Below are 22,790 nucleotides of genomic sequence, written 5' to 3'. Positions count from 1 at the left end.
ACTTTGCTCTGTGTTGTAGGAGTTTGGCAGACCAAGATCAGCAGCCGAGAAAAGAGACACTTAAGGAAGGAAAGGTTGAAACAAAAAGGTAAATGTACAGGCTCAGTTTACACACCTGATCTGGTTGGGCTTGTCACCCCTTCTCACTTCCCAGCACCTTTCTGTTTGCTCTATTCATTGATTGGCAGCAAAATCTTTGCACTCATTTAGGCTGTGTCCTTAGGAAAAGACAGCTTTGGGAGCTCTTACTTGGGAGCTTGCCTTTTACTCCAGGCTTTCATTAAAACACAGAGTATTACTTCATTAAAACCCATAGGACTTGGAAGGCAAACATCTGTTAGATCCAAGATCTGCTAAAGGTTTGGTGTAATGTGGGTTAGTTACTTTTGCGTGACTTGATAGATGAAGTTTTCTGACAATGGATATATAAAAACTTGTGTAATTTGCTCAGTTCCAAACACGATCTTTAATGCAGGCCTTCCCAGGCTAAACAGCTATAAAGCGAGGATAAACTCTTACCCTAATGAGATAAAATGAAACAAGGCTTTGTGCTCACTACACATTTTTCCTCTGGGGATTTCAAAGTGTGTGCCATTCACTTATACCTATATACATTTCTACTAATTATGTTATTATAACTGCTGCATGAAAGCAGGTCATGGAATTAAGGCATTTGGAAATGTTTTAATTCGCTGTGATAAAATTATAATAGAGAAATCTGTAAGTTTAATATATGAAAGTAATTTAGGAGCTAAGATAGAAGTTTGGAACTGGGAAACAGAGCTGGATAAATGTGGGTGTTTGTGCACTCTCTTCAATGACTGTCCTAAAGTGTTCTCAGATGCTCTACTAAAATTGAAAATCAGGGTAAGTGAACAGCAAATTTTAATCTAAAAATATACAGGTATTTTGGGACCACTTTCTCTATCTTTTGGATTATATCAAGAGTTTGGGTTATCAGGAGTTAAATATCTGCATGACAGTCTTTAAGGGCTCAAGATGCTGAGGTCTCTACTTGCTCTCCAGCAAAGTAGATGGGTCCACATTTGGCTTTATTCATGTAAGTTGGCCTGTTGGCATCGGTGGTGCCAGCTGCCTGTGCAGAAGGTTAACCACACGTGGTTTAACACTGAGCCCATGCAGGCGTTAAGTGCTTTGCTGGCCCAGGGCAAGGGAGCTCAGCAGACAGATTAAGTTGCAGTTGAAGCACCAGAAGTCCTTGGTGCAATCCTGGAGCCTGGTTCGTGCAGGAGAATCAACCAAGTGATCTTGGTGGTCCTGTTTAGTGTGGACATTTACAGAGCAGTGAAATGCGCCCTTCCAGGAAGAAGCCCTAACCCTGCTGAGTGCTGATTGCTGTTTCCTAGCAGGGAAGAAGCAGCAGCAGCAGCATTAGGTGGGTGAAGGTGAGGTTGATGCCAGGAGTCCCCTTGACACCAGAATCACGGGAAAATGGAGTCCTAAAGTGCTTTGGGAGTCTTTTAAAACAAAAGCTGTTGGAAATTATTGTCGTTATTTATAATATCCATATGCCTGGTACTGATTATCAGCCTTGAACTACCAACATCCAAGAGGTTTGCTTTCTTTTTCCTTGGAGGTCCTGCTGTCTTCTTTCTCTCCCTTTACTGCTCTGGGTCCCCAGCTGGAGTGGAGGCCTTGAGCTGCTGTGGCAGTCAGGGAGGGATGCCCAAGGCCTCTGTGGTGTGGTGCCATCTCCCGTGGGACTCATTTCTGGACTGTGGGGTGCCTTCCTTCTCACACATTTGCTGCTTCAGTGTCCCATCCCATTGGCTTTGCTTTACTGTATCTGTAAATAATTTCAGTTGGAATATAGCGGTTACATCTGATGGGTTTAGATCAGGCTTTGCTCTGCGATTTCCATGGTACAAACTCTTCACTGTAATTAAAAATAATGATGACCTTGTGGTAATGTTTATTCCTGAGAAGACCCCAGCAGAGCATCCCTGGGTAGCTCGGCGGTTGAGCCAGCTTTTGACTGGGATGAGAAGGGAGCAGTGTGGCCACTCACAGAGGACACCAGTGGCAGTGGAAGAGGTGCACTCGTTGCCAAGGCAGAGTGTGGGGCCACGCTGAAGACCTCAGGAGCCATACGGGAAGAATCGACGCCCTCCCGGTCAGAAGAAGATGTTTTCTCCAACGTAGGTGAGTGTCAACATTCAAGCATTGCAGAGGGAAAGTTTCATGCATTACTGTGCCCAGTAGAGTACAGCTCCATCGAAATCCATCCTGCATGGATGCAGTATTGTCCACCCGCTTTGAATCCTTCTAGCTGTTGTTTATTTTCTAGCAGTGTGAAAAGAGGGCTCTTTATGGCAGGAATTTCTTCTGGGTTGCAGACTAGCTTTTGGGTGCAAGTTGTTTTCTACCCACATGTATTAGTGTTTGATCCCTTTGCAACCAAAGCCTGTCCTTCCGAGGATGCTTGTACATGGTCAGAGTTAGGCTTCAGGGTATATCTGTGTGTTTCAAAGCAGTATGAGGCAGGGTATTCCTCAGTCAGTTTGGGTATTTGACAGCTGGAAGTAGTCTGTTCATGTCAGTGCTGTGCTGCACCTACACAGTTTGCTCAGCATCCCAGCTGATTCACCATTTGTTGGTGTCCAAGCAAGGTCATTCTGATCAACTTTGGGTCTCAGTTGTCCTGTTGGGACATTCTCTGTGTAACATAAGCTGGATGTGTGAAACTGTGTCTTGAAAACCTCAGACACCTTTAAATCAGTGAAGGGATGGACTGCCAGGTCATTAGGCTAAAGATTAGGAGATGCTGGTATCAGCTCTCTCACTGTCATTTGATGACTTTTTGTTTCCATCATGGTTTAATTTTTATGGCAAAGTTATGTCTCATGTTGTATTTCTACTGTGGGTGATTCTGTAGATGCTAGATCAATACCAATATTTAATAACTAGGTGGTAACTGTACCTTTACATCTTTCTTAATATCTCTCTTCCTCACTTCTTAGTGAGGCAGGAGAGTTACGAGTTAAAGTGGTTAAATGCTCTTTGGTTAATTTTCAAAAGCATTTTATTTTCATTACAATCTCAATAATTAATTGAGCTTGATAGTTGGATTGATTGGTATATAAGGCCATATTATGACTCGCCATCAGCAGCAGTAGTCCAGTACTCTGATGATTCACAAAATGGTCTTAGGTTGCTTTTACATGAGTTGCTTTCTCTGCTACAGTCCTTTTTTTGCAAAGTATAGGTATGAAAGGGGGGGAGGATGTTAGTACTGTTTTTTACTATAATTCTTTCAAAAGGCCAAATTCCAAGCTGGTACATGCTGACAACTTCTGTCGGTTGTACACAAAGGGGACATCAGTTCAAATGGGTGAGGAATGTCATTAAATCCAGAGGAGTGTCATGCTGGTATGATGTGCATTTTGAAGAGCTGAGAAGGCGTACACAGCGACCTGGCTGTACTCTCTATGCCCACAGAAGATAATTTCTTCTTGCTTGATTCTTCTCCAGCAATGGCAGAGGCTGCAGACTTGGGATGGAGAGAACATGGAAGGGCTGTAATGAGATTGGGAGTGTCAGGTGGAAACTGCAGTCACCAGCTGTGAACGTGACATCACATTCTAGGTTACTGTTTGTTTGCTTTTTAAATGCAGGAACATGGGATATTGCAGAAGTAAAATCCTGTCCTGTGACCTTTGGGACGTTATCAGAGCTGTCCAGGGAGTTAGGTGAGTGGTCTGTCTTTGGAATTCTATCTGAATTCTTCTATTCCTTTCTTAGACATTTGGCTTAAAAGTACTCTCATTGCTCACATATGGGTCTTTTCCCTTGGAGCCACATTTCATTAGTCACTCTCCCTTTTAGCACTTGCTAGCATCTGCCATCTAGCACACCAGCATTTTAAGGAGTGACATCAGAACATTTTATTGAGTGCTTTCCAAACTCATGTCTCATCTTGGAATAAATAAAAAAAACCCTGCCTCCCCAGCAAATTCTTTTTGTTAGGTTTTCTCGTACAGAAGGTTTCTGTTGTGTTCTGATGACCAACAAATTCAGAGAATTTCAGACCGAGGGAGGGAGGGAGGGAGCAAACGCCCAGGTTGAAGAGGCCCTGTTAGAAGCTGCCTAGCCAGCAGTTTCCAGCACAGTGAGGGATTTTCAGCTCGAGCCTCTCCATGCACAGCCTTGAGAAGGACGGAGCATCTCCTGGTTTCACATTAAGTTGAGCCTTGTTTCTGGCTTTCACATTGCCTCTCTGCAACTGTCAGTCCTTCTCACTGCCTGGCTCTGAGCCACTCGTGGTTCATACACTCTCTGCCTACAAGAAATTCAAATTTGTCTGGAGGTCCAACTGGCTGATGAATGTGAAGTCTGGTCCTGAATCTTTTAGAGATGCTAAAGGCAAGTATAGATACATATAGATGTCTATCTGTGTACAAGACAGCATGTGCGGTGTAAGCCAGAATGCTGAAATTCTCTTCCAAAGCCAGGCATGGTAATCAATATAATACATGCCATTTAATCATTTATTTTCCAGCACTGCATCAATGGATTCAAACAGTTCCTAATGTGCAAGTATTCAACAGGGAGAAATATTTGTTAACATCTGCATTTATGCATAAAAACAATCAAGCTGATAGAGAACAAAACTGCGTTAAAACGAGAGTTCTTTAGGTGGAAGGATGAAAGGAAAAATCAGAGATGTGAAAAAAACCCTGCCATATGAAAGAAATGAAGAAAACGCTAGTCTGTTATGTACAGGCCTTAGAAAGGGGCAAAGGGGAGTCATTCAGGGAGGCACGTGGTTGCTTTAGTTGTTGAAAATAATAATAAAAATATAATAATAAACAAAAAAAACTTTAACTCTTCTTTTTCCTCCAGCAGCTCTCTCTCATCTGTGCTCTTTCTTGGAGTAATTAATTTGAAAATTATGTATTTCCGTTCGAATGAGCAGAAGCCTTCTGACGGAAGGTAGTGGTGGGAGTTGGAGCTGGATACACTGGATGCAGCTTTTGTTCTGCAGGAACTATAGCTCCTTTCTTATGTCCCCAACAGAGATCTGTCAGAAGTTTACATTGCTGAATATTGTTAGTGTAGCCATTTCTGAGTGGATTGGTTTTAATAACTTATGCATGTCGTGTCCTCGTCCAGCCTTCATTAATAAACCCACTGTGATGAGCAGCATAATGTGTGACTTAAATTACATAACATCCAGGCATTGTGACATAGCAAGCAGATAAAGGCATGATTAATTGCTTTTAATAATGTGAATACACTTATGTGATCATCTTTTAGGTTTTGGGGGTTTGTGTTTGTTTTTACTTAAAAAAAAAAAAAAATGCTTTCCTCTATGCAGATAATGTGAAGAGTAAATCATCTGAGGACAGTCCTTCCAGATGCTGTTGGCATGCCAGTCCAACCTTCCTCCCTGTACATGATGCATGGCAGGGGCAGGGTACGTCTCTCTGCTCTTTTTCTATTCAAAGACGAGTATACTAATGCTGATACCCTTTTCAGTCTGTTTCCTAAGCCTCAAAAATCAGGCTCCACTTCCCATGCAGCTCATTTACACAAGGCTGGTAGAGGTAAGGGAGAAACTCAGTTTGGGTCTGGTTTTGGTCAGGCACCCAGAGCTGCTGTGAGCGTGGTCAGAGCAGCAGGAGCCCTGCGTGGGACCCTTGGGAAGGGCGAGAACATGCATTTTATTTATGTTTTTACTTAGACTGTGACAAAAAAGGGACACAGTAAGTACAGTCTTGTTCAGTGCATACATACTGCTGTGCAAAGTGTAATTAGAGCTTCTGGGCAGCCAAACAAGCTGTAGGGAGGCTGTCTGAAGGCTCCCGTAGCCCAGCGTCCTCTCTCCAGCAGTTGCACGTAGCAGCTGCTGGCAGATAAGCACAGGAACAGGGCAGGCACAGGGCCATCCCTCTCCACACCCAGCAGAGAGGGGGTCAGGGTCTTCCTGAGCCAGAGGCAACAGTATGGGCTCCGTGCTTCAAAAAAGCCCCACGTGTTAGCAATCATCTCAGATTACTAAATTTGTGAAACGAATTCAAAGTTGGGTTTGGTTTTCATAACTGAAGCACTCTGTTTCCCTCCCTCCCTGCCTCCCTCTCATTGTTGGGTGGGGAAGGTGGAGCTGAGTGGCCCCTTTCCAGGCAGCCCCCAGCCCCAGCTTGGTGGGGTGGCTGGGGAAGAGCCACAGGGAGGGCAGGGTGCTGCAAGAGCACGGGGTACCTTTGCAAAGACTTAAAATTTCCTCTGTAATACCCAGATGAAGTATCCAACTCCAGTGGACTGTGGCAATCAGAATTTCAGTCTTTTTTATGACTGGTAATGTGGGTTTTTTTTTACTTTTAAAATCTACCTGAAAGGCCAGCATGGATCCTGAGTGTCTGGAATAATTTTGGCATGAACAGTGTGGGTATTAGATGGCCTTTTCTCTTGACCTTTTGGTCAGGATTGAGTGAAGCTTCTATTTATACCCCCGTTGTTGGGAGGCCTTACCCTGCTCTTGCAGGAATGATGGCTGATGAGCCGAGCAGACCCCTTCTTGCTCTAGCTGCACAGATTGCCTTAACTACAGGACAACTCAGAGTGGCCGAATGCATTGAGGAGAAAAGACTGTGGTCATCTTGCTTCTCTGCCCAGCAGTAACTGAGACTCTGCAGCAGCTACAGCAGTTTGGCCAACAGAGGATTTTATAAATAGCATAGCTTGCTTTAAAAAAAAAACAAACCAAAACAAAAAACCAACCCCAAGCATTCCCTTCTCTTAGTGCTGTGTTTGTTTACCCCCACGTTGCTGCTGGTGAGCACCCAGCCCTTCGTAACTTCTGAGCCCAGGCTTGCCTGCATGGGAAGGAGGGAGGCAACGTAGGTAGCTCTTCATCAGCGTTTCCTTGCATTGCATTTAGCACGTCACACTTGGCACACTCTGGATTTGATCCGCAGTTGCAAAGCCAGGCAGAGCTCCGTTTGTTCGGTGTCGTGTCTGCCTGAGAGCAGAACAGATAGGAGCAAATTCTGCAGCTTGCTCTTGCAGATGTCAGAGCAGAAGCATTTTGATTGAAAGCAGAAAAGGAAGGATATCTGCCTGCCTTATAGCTTTCTTCTTAGTAGTAGTAATTTTTTTCCTTTGAATCATCAGCCTTGATATTGATGTAGAGGGGAGTGTCACGAACATGTATTCCCTGAATTTAGATGAGGTAATGGTTGGCATTAAGGTCTGTGCTGCAGGCAAAATAAGCTCTTTGACAGTTAAACGAGGCCTGTTAGCTCTTGCAGGCCTGTGAACTAAAAAAAATGCCATTCATAACCTGAATATGAGCTGGGGTCATTTTATCAAATCCAGATCAGTACATTTAATGAGTCTCTTTGTTCCGTGCTGGGCTGGTACAGAAGAAGGAGCTGGATGCTGGACTCCTGCCGCTGTCCCAGCTCACTGAGCAGCCTTGGCCGGCTCCCCACTCTGCATCGGGTTCTACTTTTGTGAACTAACAGTAATAATAAGAGTCTAACTCATAAAAGGTTTGAGGCTGAAGTGTTGTTGCAACTGAAAGCATATATACATAGAGAGAGAGAGGGCATTAGTAGTTAGAGAACTGAGTGGTCAGTGTGATATGGGAGTGTTTAAAAGACTGATAAATCAGGCTGGTTTCAAAACAACACATTTCTAGGTTGACATTCATTAATGATACACGTTGCCAATGGTTAATTCTTAGTCGTCATCACATCAGGAGTGCTGTGCCCAGTTCTGGGCTCCCCAGTACGAGATGGGCATGGACATGCTGGACCAGGTCCAGCAGAGTCCATCCATGTGTATGAATTCCTAATGGGGTGGTTGCCTCTGGTTTGCCCAGAGGGTGGGCAAGAGGCAGCGGGTATGAAGGGAAGTACAGGAAATTCCATGTATACATAAGAAAAAGCTTTTTTTATGGTGAGGCTGGTTACTCAGCAGAACAGATTGCCCAAAGAGGTTGGAGAGTCTCCACCCTTGGAGATACTCAAAACCCAGATGGCTACATCCCTGAGCAACCTATTGTAGCTGAGCCTGCTGTGAACAGCAGGGTGGGACTAGACAACCTCCAGAGGTCCCTTCCAACTTCAGCAGTTCTGTAATCCTCATTATAGAATCATGACTCTGTCATCAGTCATTGTCTCTGCATATTCAAACAAATAGTCCTTAGCAGTCTAAGCCGTTGTTAGTGTTCAGTGTCTTGGAGCTGAAGCCACACAGTTATCGCTGGTGGCTGCAGTCCCACCAGGAGGTTGAGGTGGCCAGGACTCTTCTGTGAGGAAAAGGAGCCCCGAAGTGGGAAACTTCTTTCACCTTCGTTTTTTCCTGCTCATCATTACTGTTTGTGAACTTTTCATATGTACAACGAAGAGAAAAGAAAGGGGGGTTAATCTCTTCTCCTGGCATAATTCACTTTATTTTAGAGCCCAGGAGCTGCTCTGGTTTTGACAGGCACCTTTCTTGCTTGTTCTGCAAGGTTGTTCTGGATCCTCCTGTTCTGCCTTCTGTGCTCTACTGCTTGCATGTGTTTCCCAGTACTGCCTTTGTGCACCTATATCACATGTCTGCTGCCGCCCCTTTGGTGACATTTATATGCTTATGCTTATCTGTCTCAAAAAACCCATTATAGGTTGTCACTGGTTTTGCTGTTATGAAATGTGCAACGTGCACAGTGCGGCCGGCTGGGCTGTTTTACAGCACTTGTGTCTGGTTCCAAGGCAAGCAAATAGTAATTATATCCCATGCATCTGCTTCTGAGTGCAGTGGACCTGTGTTTTGGCAACAGCACAGGGCAGTCTCAGAAGACCCACGTTCTGCTTCACAAATGCAGCGTGTCTTATGACCATGAAGGCTGTCTTTTTACCTGTGACTTGGCATCTTCTCAATGAATCCTTCTTGACTGCCAAGGCAGATTTTTCCCTGGAACCTTTGGAAAGCTCCTGTGTCTCCTGACTCCCATCCTTCCTTCTGTCCTGAGGTTAAAATGAATTTTAATTCCTTTGTTTCATGGGAATAAGCAACTTCTTTCAATTAGAGGAAATCTTCAGTCTGGGATTTAGTTGATACTTTTGCATCTACTGAATTACGCTAGAGGAGGATGCCAAATGAGGGACTCCCACACTCAGCTGTTGGTAGCAGTAATTTTGACCTGTAACATGTGAATGCAAGCTTTAGACTGGAAATTGTCTATCCATTTGCACTGAATGGATTCCACTTGGTCTACAGGTGAGGTCTTGTCAAGGATTTGGGTTAAGATTGTGCTCATTACACAGCCAACTGCCCTTTGCAAAGGGATGGGTTTTCTGCAGCACCCACAGAAGGGCTCAGAGGCATAGACGATATGCAGCCCACTGAGGATTTTGCCCTGCCAGATAAAGGGTTGCTCTCCTTAGGTTTCTGCTGACCGTGCTGGGGAAGAGCATGCCAAAGAGGGATGCCGATAGTATAGGATTCAAACCTACAGCTCTGAACTAGAAATTTTTTAACTCCCTTCTCAGTGACACAAACTGAGTTTTGCTGCAGTACTTTCCAGTTTCGTTTTCCAGGCCAGATAATTAGGTTCATCCTGGAGAGTACTCTACTTTACCCTTTCTATCAGCTGGCATAGAGAACCTGCTGACTGTCCCCTCTGACCAGACCCCGCTGCTGTGGGTCCCTATTTGCCTGCTCCCTGACACCTCCCAGGGTCCAGCCGGCTGCTCCCCAGCATTGCCCAGGCAGCTGGAGACCAAGGGCATTTGGATGGTCGGTGCTGGGATGGACTTTCTGCCTGCAGAGGTGCTGGCAGCCTCCCTGATTTCCGAAGACACCTTCAACATAGTGCCCTTCAGGATCTAAAAAGTATCTTCATTACACAGTGTATGTGGAAATCACTTTGGCCCTCAAATACATGCTGCAAATGGGACGTGTTTGCTGCCACCAGGCAACAGGAAAGCACAGCTTTGTCAGGGTGGAGCTACTGGGGGACTGAGGTGGGTTGCAAGCAAGAACCCAGCTGGAAAATGTCATTTAACAGCACTGCTTTTGTAAAAATGAACAGCAGGAATTACCAAGATGTTGGTCTATAGACGCTCTGGGAGAGATCATCTCTGTTAGTGCCAAACCCATCAGGGGAGCAGGACTACTTGCTGCTGCACAGCACATTCCTTTTTGTGTTCATGGTTTTCTCCTCCTACTGAAGGAATTACTGACCATTTTTAGCCTGTGAGAGAATTTATGACCCAAGGAGAACAAACTGCTGATTTAAAAACATTAGAGAATATTAGAGAATAAAGTTCAAAGCCATTCCAGGAGATGCCACTGTAAAAGGGAAATATGCTACACCACAGGAGAGCTCTAGGATAAGTACATTTAATCCGATTTTCCCATCAAATCCAGCAAATTGTAAAGAATCTTATATTGCACTAAATTTTAGTCTGAGTTGATTTTAAACACTCCTGGGACGTAATGCTTTGGGAAGAGTAATTCTGAGATGAGGCAGAATCACCACTGTCTGGCCAGGCTTCATGCCTACCTGCATGACAAGGGCAAAGCATGAATGTAAGCCCATTGCAGGAACTTGGCCATTAAAACTACTTTCATGCTTAAAAGTACCTAAATTTACTTTTTGAGAGATCAGAAGTCAAATTAGTGAAAACAGTCATGGCTTCCACTGTGTGTTCCTTAGCTTACAGTCTGTTTTGCTTGCAGACCCACGAGAGCATCCATTGGCAGAGCTGCTGCCGTGCAGCCCAGGAGGGACTGCCATTCCTGAAATCTCGGTGCCGTCTGACCAGTCCTTGTGTCATGCTGTGTACCTTCCTGGTAGCTAGAATTTCCCTCCTCTTTAGTAGTAGCAGCATGGCTTTGCCTTTATTTTTTGCTGTCATGGCACACTTGTGGTATATTAGTGCAGAGGCAGAGTGTGCACTGCACAGGCTGAGGAGCTGGGACTTGCTGTGTCCTCACCCTCATGGACTTTGTGGCACAGTTATCGGGTGGGGAGTGCAGGTTTGTATTGCCTTCAACTATGACAGCTAAATCCTCCAGAATTTGTGAGCCAGACCCTCTGGTCACCTAACTGGGGAGAAGCAGCAGGAGCTTTTTAGTGGTACTATCTGATGCTACAGCTTCCACAAACTGTTCTTCAAACATTTAACTCATTCATGTATATTATGCATCTCTCAAATCTAGATATATTAATTTACCTAAGATACTTAGACTAGAATTTTATTTGGGATTGCATTCAAAAATAATTGTCCCTATCCCTTTTGAAGAAGGAAATAAATACTGTGTAAGTACAGGGCATGGATTTTAAACTGAGAAACTTGAACAGTGTTTATAATCATGTTCATAACATTTGGCAGCAAACTCGACAGAGCAACTTTTTGGAACTAGTTTTCTTTTATCATCCCCAGCGTGCTTTTGGGTTTGGCCCTGCTTCAACTAGAAGTTTTTCCATCCAGCTTGGGATTTTTTTTGTGTTTGTTTTTATTTTAAGAGATGTGATCAGCTAAGAGTTGTTATTATTATATCTTGTGTGTTCAAAGTCTTTCTCCCTGTTAGGATAACACTTAAGATTGTTACATTCAAACCATTAAAAATGAATCAAATAGTCCTTTCAACATCTTATGGTGATTTATCTGCTTTTTTGCCCCTCATTCAGTTTGGGCAAAGGAATTAGACTGGTCTGTTTTGCCTTCTTGCCTGAGGATCATTTGCCAGTGCTTTGTGAAGAGGCAACTGAGGGCTTGTGGCCAGATTTTCAAAGGTACCAGATGCTGGCAGATACAGAAACCTAAAAGATTTTTTAAAGTTTTTTGCCTAGCTTTTGGAAATGATCAGAATTGATGGAGGGTAGGTGTTACCTATTTCATGCATATTTAAAGTTGCATTTTAGGGAGCTTTGGAAATCTATGCCATGATGGTACCTTTCTGGCTTACATTCAGAAAAAGAAAATGGAAAAGAAAGATGAAGTAAAGAATGCACTTGATTCTAATTTTTTATAGGAAAGAAAATGCCAATGAGAGCATTAACAAATGCACAAATCTTTTGCTAATATTACTCTTCCATACAAATAATTGCCTTGAGGATGGTGTGTTGCAGTGAGTGGAAGAGCCTGCTGTGTCTGCCAATATTTCTGGATATGCCTGAATCCTTCTCCGTGAAATTAAAAGAAAATGTTTGACAAGCCATGCTATTAGTTTTGTAAAGCTTGTTTTCTTGAAGCGTAGGCTGTAAGGGGTTTTGTTCGTGTATGTGTTTTTCTGCCCTTCTTTAATTTTCCTCCTGTCCTGAAGAGTGCAGTCACTAATTGTGAATAAGCAGTCAGTGTATACTTTTTAAAATACGTTTAAGATGCATGTGCATACATGCACACCCAGACATCCCAGTGGCAGGCAGGAAGAAGACAGATATTCTTTGCAGTGTTTGTGTTACTAGTATGAGGCTGGGAAGTAGCATGGATTTGAACATGACTCATTGGTATGCTTGTCCTAATAGACGATCCTTCAGTGACTGACCTAGACTCTGACTGGAAGGCTCCCACAGAAGAGTGGGGAAACTGGACAGGAGATGAGGAGCGTCAGACAGAGGACAAGAGGGAGAAGGTGAGGCAGTGGCACTGATGACCAAGGCAGACCTGCTCCACTGGGGTCAGTCTCAGCCAGATTGGGGTGTCCAGTCCAGTCTGTCTGGTCACAGGGGCTTTCTCATGCTGGGAGGAGGTGCTTGGTGTGGTTACTCCTCTGACATGTCTGAGATAGCTGGAGGACACACTTGCAGAATGTGTGAAATAGATTGGAGGAGTTGGCTGGGTCTGGGGGTTCGTCATCTGGATGGCATCGCTGTCCCGAGCAGCAAACATCGGGTGTTTGCCACCCCATACGAATGAGCTCTTTCTACTGCCACTGACTTTCCTGAATACCTGGGGCTTAAAAGAGGTGTAGAGTCTGCAGCTGACACCAGCCTTCACACCATCCCAGGCAGCTGGGATGAATTTATTCAAGTGAGAGGGTTTGCTGATAGTGATAGTCGTAGCTTGGGTGGAAAGGTGGAAGCAGAAGGCTTGCTGTTTAAATGCTTTGTAGAAGCCCAGGGAAATGTCCTTCTTTGGCAGCAGTGCAAAGAGCATGCTGAGCTTTTTGCAAACAGCTGTCTTAAGCCAAGGTGTATATCTTATTGAGAGAGACACCCTGCTTGTACACTGTCAGCACACACCCCAGGAGGTAATCAGTTTTCCTAATAAAAAAAAAAAAAAAAAAAAAACAAAAAAAAAAACCAAACATGAATCAACCATCCCAGGCCTCCTCTTATAAAATCTCTGATGCTTTCAGGATTTGCCAAAAGGCAAAGCAGGCATTCATTTCTGCCTTTCTGGACTTGAAAGCAAAACGCAGCGGAAGAAGAAGAAAATTGAAGTGAAGGAAGCAAGGGGTGGAGCTGGACTGAGGCATGTGAGTATTTTGTATTCCCAGGGTAGCATCTGGTTTTCCAAGAGTGGAGGGGCATGTCAACTCCATTAGGATGATGTGACCTAAGCGAGGCTTTTCTTCCTCTCCATCTTCTCACTTCTTCTACTCTTTTTTCCCTGCCCTCCCATAAAAGAAGGGTGAGTGCAGGGACCAGTGGGTTTTTGCAACATGGTATTCCCTAACATATTTACAAAACAGTTTGATTTTGCAATGCAGAGAGGAGCAGATGGATTTAATCATGGAAGAAAAATTGCTTTCTCAGGCAAATGCACTCCAAGTTCAGTATCCAAGTGGGCTGTGTTTTATCTATGGCGGAAGGTCACCTGGTGGTATTAACAATAAAGCAGAGGTGGTTCCCAAAAGCCAGTGAAGATAAAGCGAGACCAATGTTATACCAGTGAAAATCTTATTGAGAGAAAAATGTCTCAGAGCACAACAGAGAAAGGCTGCAGAAAATGTCAGCTCATTTGGGATGGGAAGTACAAAGGAACAGTGTTGACTGGGTTTTGGACCAGTCTTTGGCTGTGATGTCCTTGCTGCTCACTGAAATGAGAAATGGGGGGGGGTGACCCCCAAAATGTCCTAATTGGTTTTCATTCACTTGCCATTGAATATGTTGCTCTGGACTCGTACAGCTGTGTAGTATCATTTGTCTTTCCTTCCTGTGGTCTCTCCTGATCCTTGACACAATTTTGCTCTCTGAACTCCTGATGCTCCCATTTTAAGGGAAAAGCTTTTAACTAACACTGAGCACAATACACATGGTCATTAGCACTGCCCATCAGTTACCAGAGTGCTGCCAGGCCACTCTCTTGCACATCCAATTAGTTACTTTAGCTCTGTATGCACCTTAATGAATAATTTTAACAGTGCTGTTCAGATTCCTCAGGACAGCACTGTTTCTTCTGGCATGTTTATGGTGGACTAGAAGGAGCTCGTGTTGCACGTCAGCCCCGAGTGCTGCTGTCTGCTGCTGTGCAAGCTCATCCTTTGGAGATGAGCATAAAAAAATGAAATTGCTTACGAAGCCAGATACACAAATTTGTTCATCACACTCCCTGTGCTACCTCTAGTATTTCTGTGGACTGTGGTAATTTGGCAGTTACTGGGCACATCTTAGTGTTCAGGCTCACTATAGAATCACAGTACTTTCACCACGATATATGTTGCTGTTTTTCTGTTCGCTGAGGGAAACAAGGAGAAAGATGGTAATGAAACCTGATTTCAACACTTTAATCCCTTCTAAAATAAATAAACAGGAGGTAGATAGATGATGTGCCAGAATATTCTAATCATTTAAAACCTAATTTGTCCTGCAGTTTCCTTAAATACCGTAATTTTCTCCAATAATGACATTTTCTCCCATATTTTGTACTTTCATATGCTTCGTTTAACTGATATGCTTAGTGAAGCATATTGTTTCAATTAAGTCCCAGCAAGGTTTGGAAACAAGAATGGAAGAAGGCCCAAGGGACTTGGTATCTACAAAACATAGCAATGATGCAGTCTGTGCTTCCTTCAAAAAATCCTTGGATGGTGCTAATAATTCACCCAATAACGGTAAGTGATTGTTTTTGCACATCTGATTAATTTTGTTCTCAGAATAATGTGCTATCTGAGAAGTGTTCACAAATGCATTTTTAAGTGAATATGTGAAATGCTTCTCCTTTAGCTGTATGTGTTAATTCTTAGAGAGGCTTTGTTGTATTTCTGTTAAAAATACCTATTCCTGCTCCTCCCAGAGTCAATGGATAAAACTGCTATTGCATTTAGTGGGAGTAATTTCTGCACAGCACTTTTAAATGTGAAATGGAAGCAAATGTATGTGAGTCAGAGCCCACTTAAAACATCCAGAGTCCTCCCCATGACTCTGGATTACCCTTGTAAGGAGGTAGCCCTTGTAAAACACATCTAAGAACCCCAAAATACCCTTCTTCAGGCGAAAAGCCAACAGTTCCCAGGGATGTGATTGCACATGGAAGGTTTGTGCACTGGCCCCTGTTGTTTGTATGGCAGACGTACCTGGAAAAAAGGAGAGGAGGAAGAGGAAGAAAATGAAGAAAGAGACTTGAGGGAGCTGAGCAGCTGCCAGAGTGACAACCCAACGGGGCAGACATGCCGATGAGCTGTAAGGATTCTGCTTTCTGCAATGCTGTGCTGAGCCCGAAGTAAAGAGAGGCTCTAGGAGACCTCCCCGGGAGAGGAAGAGGAGAAGAGGAGCAGTGAGCCAGAGAGCGTGAGTGTGTGAGAGAACGGAGAGAATGAGCACGCTGTGCACAGGAGGTGGCATTGGAACAGTGTGGCTGTTCATTACAAACTGCTGCCCTTGATTAAAAGCTGTTGAATGGGTTTTGACTGGTTGCATTAAGTCCTTTCAGTTTTTCACTGTCATGTTCTTTGTCAACTTGTAATGTTATATGCCATTGTAGAAGTGGTTGGGATGTACCTGACCCTGATTGTACTTCATTTCCATGGAGGGTCCACCAACTAGTCTGGTCTCCTCTGGCATTTTTGCAGAGGTGCTCATCAGCAGACTAGTAATGTACAGAAGGAAGCACTGTTCAGAGACAAAGGGAGAGTAACATGGATCACTTTCAAACCTCCTGAATCTTTTAAATCCTTTTTGGCTGCTACAGTCAGCTTTTTGCCTCATACCTTGACGTATTTATACTTTTCACCCCACGTCAGGCTAGCTTCTTCCACAAGGGAAAACTTCTAAAGGAGGTTTTAAACTTATTTGGAAAGATGGTCTAAACCCCTTTTTTCTCCTCAGCTTTCATGGTGGGCTGAATTTTAAAGTCTGTATGTCCAAAGCATGTTGCATTTGTACTTATAGTAGACTGAAGTAACTTTTTGAAATAATTTTTCTTAATCTGATGTTTGGAAGTTTTTATCATTTTGTTACTTAAATATTCTAATATAAACTAAATTTGTGAATGACATTTTTTAAAATGTCATTTTAGTATTTATTGGAGAGTGTGTATTTCTCGTTGTCAGAGGGCTTATAGTATGGAGGAGGGAATGTGATTTATAAATAATGGCGAGCTGACACCACTAAAAGCTGAAGCCCTTTATCCTTAGAGGAGCTGTAGCTTTGGCAGTAGCTGTGAGGATTTCTTCAGATGGTCCTGAGACTGTGCCTCCACCTGACCCATCCTAGAAGCGCTGCCTTGAAGGATGAGATAGTGATTGTCAAATCTCCATCTGTGTTCAACTTTGTGCCTTTGGAGATTGTGTGGGAAGATTACGTTGCTAATGCATGTTAAATGTGTGCACGTTTGGTTTGTAGGCATTGGGCTGATGCTGTGAAACTCAATTCACATAGGACACTGAGTAACCAGGGATGCTAATGGTGTAAAGCCCCACAGCAGCACTCCTGTTTGCATCATTGAGCCCGAGGAGAGCTCTGTGCTTCTGCCATCACAACCACCCAGTCCCTGATACTGGTTTCTCTGAGCTTTACCTGCAGCTCAACACTTTTACCTGATAGCTTTCATCTGTTGCATAGCTGTCAAAGCATCTGTATTCTTCAGAGAAGCAATTAATTGCAGCAAGGTATTTGTGTTTGGAGTTTAGCTGATACATGTTAAAGGGCAGTTCTCTTGTGCTGTGATTTTTGGGGTAGCTAGCTGTACAGTGTACCTTGAAATTTAGCACAGAAGGATTGTTTCAGACAGACAGGTGAGGGGTAATCTTAATTGATGACACTTAGCAGCTCACTAAGTGTCTAGAATCTGCACATCTTGGTGTTTGTGTCTCATTGTAGGGGAAATACATGCAGCTTATGAATGGACTGAATAAACCAAAGAGCTTTTATCTGGAAAGTAACTGGTTTGGAGCAGATGCATTAACAAGAAAATACATAGCCTCACTGGAGAAACAAGTACAGCAAGTTCAAGGATTTAGAAGATGTGTTAATGAGTATGTGGGTAATAAGTAAAGTTCTGCTATCTCCGAAGCCAATGAAAAACATTCATTGACCTCATTGCGGCCAGGATGTTGCTCAAGGTCTTCATTTAGCATTGAAGATAACCTCTGTAATCAAAAAAAAAAAAAAAAAAGAATGAAGGAGATAAAGGAAAGCTCACAAGATTGGTAGACTCCAGATTGCTTCTGTTTTTTTATCTGCTTGCAAACTTTTTGATGTCTGTGTAATTATATTTTATTTCAACATGTGACAGTATTTCAAATGTTCATTGTTTTTATAATAAAAAATCAAAACTTTTGCCCAAAGCCCAGCACTCATGAGCAGTTTTATTTAATTAGTTTGTATGTGTGTGAGTAAGAGCATATGTTTTTAGCTAAAAAGATTTAATTTTCAAGCTTCTAAGGAGGTACTGTAAATGTTTTTTAAGAGATTTCCTTCATCTGAACCCTTTTATGTTTAGGAAATCCTCATGACATTCTTCTGTTGTTGGGTAAAAGAACAATCAAAACCTGTAACACTGACAAGTTGACTGTGGTGCTGATGACAAGCAGCAGCAAATTATATTACCCAGTTTTTCTGTCAGATCATCAGTACCACTCTTAGTGACATCAGTGGTATCAGGAGAGCTGTATTTTTCTTCTGGCTCCAGTGTTCCACAGATGGGAAGTCATCACTGTGATACAGATGGGCTCAGTAGCTTATAGCAGCACATTATTTCATACCACATTCTAATGTAGGCAAAGTAAATACACTACTACAACTAAACACTGTTGGTTGTAGGCTTTCCTACGATCCTAATTTCAAGGCTCTCTTCAGGGCAGATTTGGAGGCAAGGTACTGTCTGTGTGATTCATCTGCTGTATCGGAACCATTCCTGTGGGTAGATAGGAAGGGTATGTTGGTACCTATGGCTGTGGTAGTGCCGGGAGCCCTTCTGCACCACATCCTCCCAGGGATGGGGAAGTCTGAAGGTCTGGTTCCTCAGTGAATGGACTGAGTTTAAAAAAAACCAGCCAAACCAAAACACAAAGCACTCAGCAACTGCTGTTGACTTCCATTCTTTCACTTCCTAGTCCTCAGAGGCTGAAAAACAATTGCTCAGCTTAACAAGTGGTCATTGCAGGTGGCCAGCACCTTTGAAAAACAGACCTTTGCGCCTCTCATGAAATTTCCCTTCCTTCCATCATTGCATGTTCTGGCTAATTTCTGGTTTCTATGCTTTTAAGATGTCTCCCCTTCTCTTCAGTGAGAATTAACTGCTCTGAGCAGATCAGCAGCCTGCTATGCTGCTTCTGGCACTGGGAGTGTTAAATGCACTTGATACACTCATTCTCTTAGTCTCTGATCTTTACTAGCTGGAGACTAGCGTAAGTCCTCAGACAGGAGATCCAATATCCTGCCAACTAGTTGTAGCATTGCTAGTGCTATAGCTGAGTATTTTTATTCTCCACATAACTTATCCCTTAGAATGGTAAATCTAGAGTAGTCTCTTTGGTCACGCATCAACTCAGTGTAGTCTAATTGCCAGTTCACGGGCCAGATCCAGATGGCTCCCCCTTCCTTTTCCCTAAGCAATTTATTAGTTGTTGGAGTGGCACATGCCTCAGGAACAGCCAAAAGCTCTCCCTGCACCTGCAGACAGCCCAGAGGCTGGAAATCAAGCCTCTGGAGCAGCCTTGGTGTGGGAGGTGGGATGAAGTGTGGCTGGGAGAACATCTATGATCTGGTTATGAGCAAGCAAATAATTGTTACAGCAGCAGCTGCAAATGATGAAATACACTGCTTTAAGTTTCAACTTTCTCTTAAACTCAGGCTGCTCTATTTTTGTGATGATGCTCTTTCTTGTGGGAAGTCTTTTGAAGGTGGAAGATTGGCTATATCCCTAATAATAGGGCCATATCCGTAAGCGATGGGTCCATGAGACAGTATCTCTGGCATTAAGATGTGGTTAATGCTGTAATTGATGAACTCCTGACCTACAAAGCTGTGTTTACTCATAGACAGACTGCAGGATGCAGATGCAGAGGCTGAAGCTTTGTTTCACACTCAAACTATGGTCTAACACCATCAGGGTTAAGTGGGCCAACCGCCGAGAGGAATTTGGCCTGCTGTTCCATAATTATCTGTAACTGATCATCGTAATCATCTATAATTATCAAGGTTCCACCCAATCTGCAGATCAGTGGCACAGCTGACATATCTGCATGAGCTGAGTATCAGGTAGACATGCTAATTGCTTGGCAGAAAATAATTTATGTATTATGCTAACAACATAGGCCTGCTCCACAATACTGAACATTTTCTAAGGGTAGCTGGCTCCTTGTGAGGCAAGAAGGGTTTTAACTCATGGGCTACAAAGATCAGATATAGGAAATCTTGTCTTTCTGTGATTGTACTGAACCAGACCCAGCCATCTTTTCAAGGCAAATTGAACTCCCCAGGATGTGCCATCTCTGACATTCAGCTCCGCAGATGTTCTCATCTGTAGAGTCCTCCTGTACTGAAAGGACACTGTAATGCATTGGTCTCAGAAACAAACTCCCTGTGTCTTCTCGGGGAAAAGCCACTCTAACAGTAATTGACCTTGACCCTTGTATCGTCCCGCCAAGAGAATATTAGAAACTTGGTAAACTTTATTTCCTGTCAAACTGATTTCTCTTTGCATCCACTATTTTCCTTTTGTGGTGGTTCTGTTTAGTGCAAGTTACAGAGACATGATAAATTACTTTACTGAGCACTTCTGGCTGCATCAGCTGCCTGCCACTCTGTTCCTCCTGGAAATCTTTACTGACATCCCAAACTGCAAACCCATTCAAAGAGCCACTGTGTAAAGAAATAACAATCACCAGAATGTAACTCTTCCTGCCCCCTGAGTGGGTAGTGTTCAGGTCCTCAGGCTCCTCCAGTTCACCCTGCCAAGGTTCACGGAGAGGCAAGTCCAGGCTGAGGGCTGGAAGGGGGACACTGCCAGGAAGTACAGGACATTTCCCATTTCCAGCGCTCATTTTCTGTCATGTGAAAGTACTGAGATATCTGAAATTGCAAGTACCATTTTAGATTACGTTATTTTTAGACATTTTTATATCTTAGCTGTATGAAGGCTGATATAAATGAACCATGGCTCTTTTAGTTTAGCAGATTTTGATTCCCTAAATGAATACAAGAATTTTTATTCAGTGTTTGATATTCAGAAAACCTGAGCGTACAGCAAGTAACCCAGAAACAGTCTTGTGCTTATAAAAGTTTTGCGTCATGCTGTCATATTTTAGCTGCTTTTCTAACCCTGACTTTCTGATCCATCTGTTATGAGTGAAAAGGTTTGGAACCGAGTTAAATTGACTCTTGCTGGTAAAAGATAATTCATACTGTTAACAGCAATCAGCTAGAACAAAAAGTACAGAAGCGTGGAACATTACATTAGGAATCCCAAAGTGATGCTGATAATTCAATAAAAAAAAATAAAATACAATAACCACAAAACTCAGCATGATATATTCTTACTACCTTCTTATCTCTTTTACAAGAAACCACTGAATCTCTGAAATAGCTTGTTTTCTTCTATCAGAATCCATCGTGGAGAAAAAGGCTGGTAGAACTTGTTAATTCTGACTTCAGGATATCTAGGATTTCACTGTGTGAGTGACCAACAGAAAAGTTTCCCTCCTGATTAATTTATTTTAGGGGTTTTTTTCCCCTTCATTGATATGTTAATGCTTTGCTTTTACTCCAATACATTCTTATCTTTTTTAAGGAAGCAAAAAGCCAATCCATCCTCTCCACCCAGATAATTTTCACATCTTCTGCACCAGTTCTATTGATTTTTCTACATTCTGTTGAAGTGGTCCAGTATTACATACTGCAGTATCTATGTAAAGACATTCGTTTCTCTGTGATGTTGAAAAGCCTTGGTTATTTGTTTTTAATTTAAAAATGGTTGTTCAGTGTAATCAAGTCTGAGAAGTCACCTTTCCTCTTTATTTTTACTTTATAATGCAGAATAGCAGACACATGTATAGATGTAAGTTAAAAGAAAAAACTGTAGAAGTAGCTTGCTGTTGCCCTCATAGGCAAGCGCCTTCCATTTGGGATGGAAGAGCTTTCATATGTCCTGCACTCTACCTTTTATTGACTGGCAGAGAAGCCACTGCACAGGAGACTTGCTTGATGTTCCTATAACTTTCACTAGCCTTTGTGGTGCTAGTCAAATCAGTTCATCTCCCCGTGCCTCAGTTTCCCCAATCCCAAACAGGGCAATATTTTAATGATAAAGTGATATGAACTCTGCCTGTGGAGGTTACGTACAATTATCAGCTCATGGTCTGTAGCATTCCCCTTACACATGCACACTGCAAATGCTGAAGCAGAATAGCACCTTATCTTTCATAAGCAACCTGGCAATAGCTCAGTGCATGCAGAAAGTAGTGATTACAGCATAAATCTAAATCAACATCTTTTAGCCAATGATAGACTGAAGAATGCCACAAAAGGGAGAGACCGCAGAATTACAAAAAACAGCATAAAACACTCTTAGTGCTGTATTGGTTTGACATCTCAGAGGTGTTGAACTTAATCTTTTGAAGAAGCTGAATCTTGTTTACCTGATCCTAGCTGTTCTGCAGTTATATGCATTATTTTCAAATATGATTATTCAAAAATAATTTGTGTTTGGCGAAACATTGCCAGGCCCTCTTAAAACAGAAATTCAAATCTCCTGTCTAGATGTGGATTTCAAAAGGCCTAACTAGTTTGGCTAATGAGAAACACTGTGATATCAAAACTCCTTCCCTCCCTACCTGCTGAGAGGGAAAGAGTTAAGTGTCATGCCAGTAAAGGAATCTGAATCATTCTTCCGCAGCTGTTTCTGACTTGCAGATATGGTAGGGCTTTTTGCTCTTACTGTTGTGGATGATTTGCTCCTGCACTGTCAAGGTCTTTTTGCTATTTGAGAAGAAAAGTTTATCACCAGTACTCTGTCTCTCTGAGATTTTGCTCTGGCTGCCATGACTGTAAGTTGAGCCTTTCAGAATTTTTAATATATTTAGCCTCACAAATCCTCTCTGAACTAGCAAAAATGAGAGAATTAAGGCTCAGAAAGGAGGAAGTGTCTTGCTTGAGGTCATCTGGGCTGCTTGTGGCAGGGAATCTTTCACAGAGGGTAGGACTAAAATCATTAACCTATTCTCACTTCCCCCAAGTACAGGAAACAATGCAATCATTCTCAAAATGCTCTTTTCTTTTTTTTTTTTTTTTGGATGGGAGAAGGAAGTGGAGATTTTTTTTTTTTATGCCCACTCAATAGTTCCACATCAGTCTATCCTGCTGTGGAAAGCTGCTTTGTGATGTTAAATGACATTCACATTATTCTTCCCAGTATCTTTCTTGTCTGCAGGGTATAACAAGCAGTGAA

At 42.8% G+C, this 22,790-nt stretch overlaps 1 protein-coding gene across 3 annotated transcripts in view; it reads left to right on the top strand.

Annotated features, from left to right (window-relative positions):
* LOC116964579 (protein LYRIC-like) overlaps window positions 1–17,676 on the top strand; it is a 30,884-nt gene extending 13,208 nt beyond the window's left edge. The window contains exons 4-12 of one of the 3 annotated variants that reach the window (XR_006166520.1): window positions 20–88; window positions 1,948–2,163; window positions 3,636–3,710; window positions 5,339–5,437; window positions 12,485–12,591; window positions 13,318–13,437; window positions 14,886–15,015; window positions 15,472–15,691; window positions 17,222–17,676. Coding sequence is in view for 2 of the 3 variants with exons in the window: in XM_042803587.1 (XP_042659521.1) it covers window positions 20–88; window positions 1,948–2,163; window positions 3,636–3,710; window positions 5,339–5,437; window positions 12,485–12,591; window positions 13,318–13,437; window positions 14,886–15,015; window positions 15,472–15,527 (872 nt within the window). In the remaining variant the exon portion in view is untranslated. Of the gene's footprint in view, window positions 1–19; window positions 89–1,947; window positions 2,164–3,635; window positions 3,711–5,338; window positions 5,438–12,484; window positions 12,592–13,317; window positions 13,438–14,885; window positions 15,016–15,471 lie in introns of all 3 variants that reach the window. The other 2 variants (XM_042803588.1, XM_042803587.1) reach the window with 2 other exon arrangements.
* The last annotated feature ends 5,114 nt before the right edge of the window (window positions 17,677–22,790 follow it).

Source organism: Tyto alba, unplaced genomic scaffold (genome assembly GCF_018691265.1).
Source record: "Tyto alba isolate M040663 unplaced genomic scaffold, T.alba_DEE_v4.0 Super-Scaffold_40, whole genome shotgun sequence".
In the NCBI taxonomy this organism is placed as follows: domain Eukaryota; kingdom Metazoa; phylum Chordata; class Aves; order Strigiformes; family Tytonidae; genus Tyto; species Tyto alba.
The sequence above is the reverse complement of the archived record's forward strand: the minus strand, read 5'-3'. Positions and strand labels throughout refer to the sequence as shown.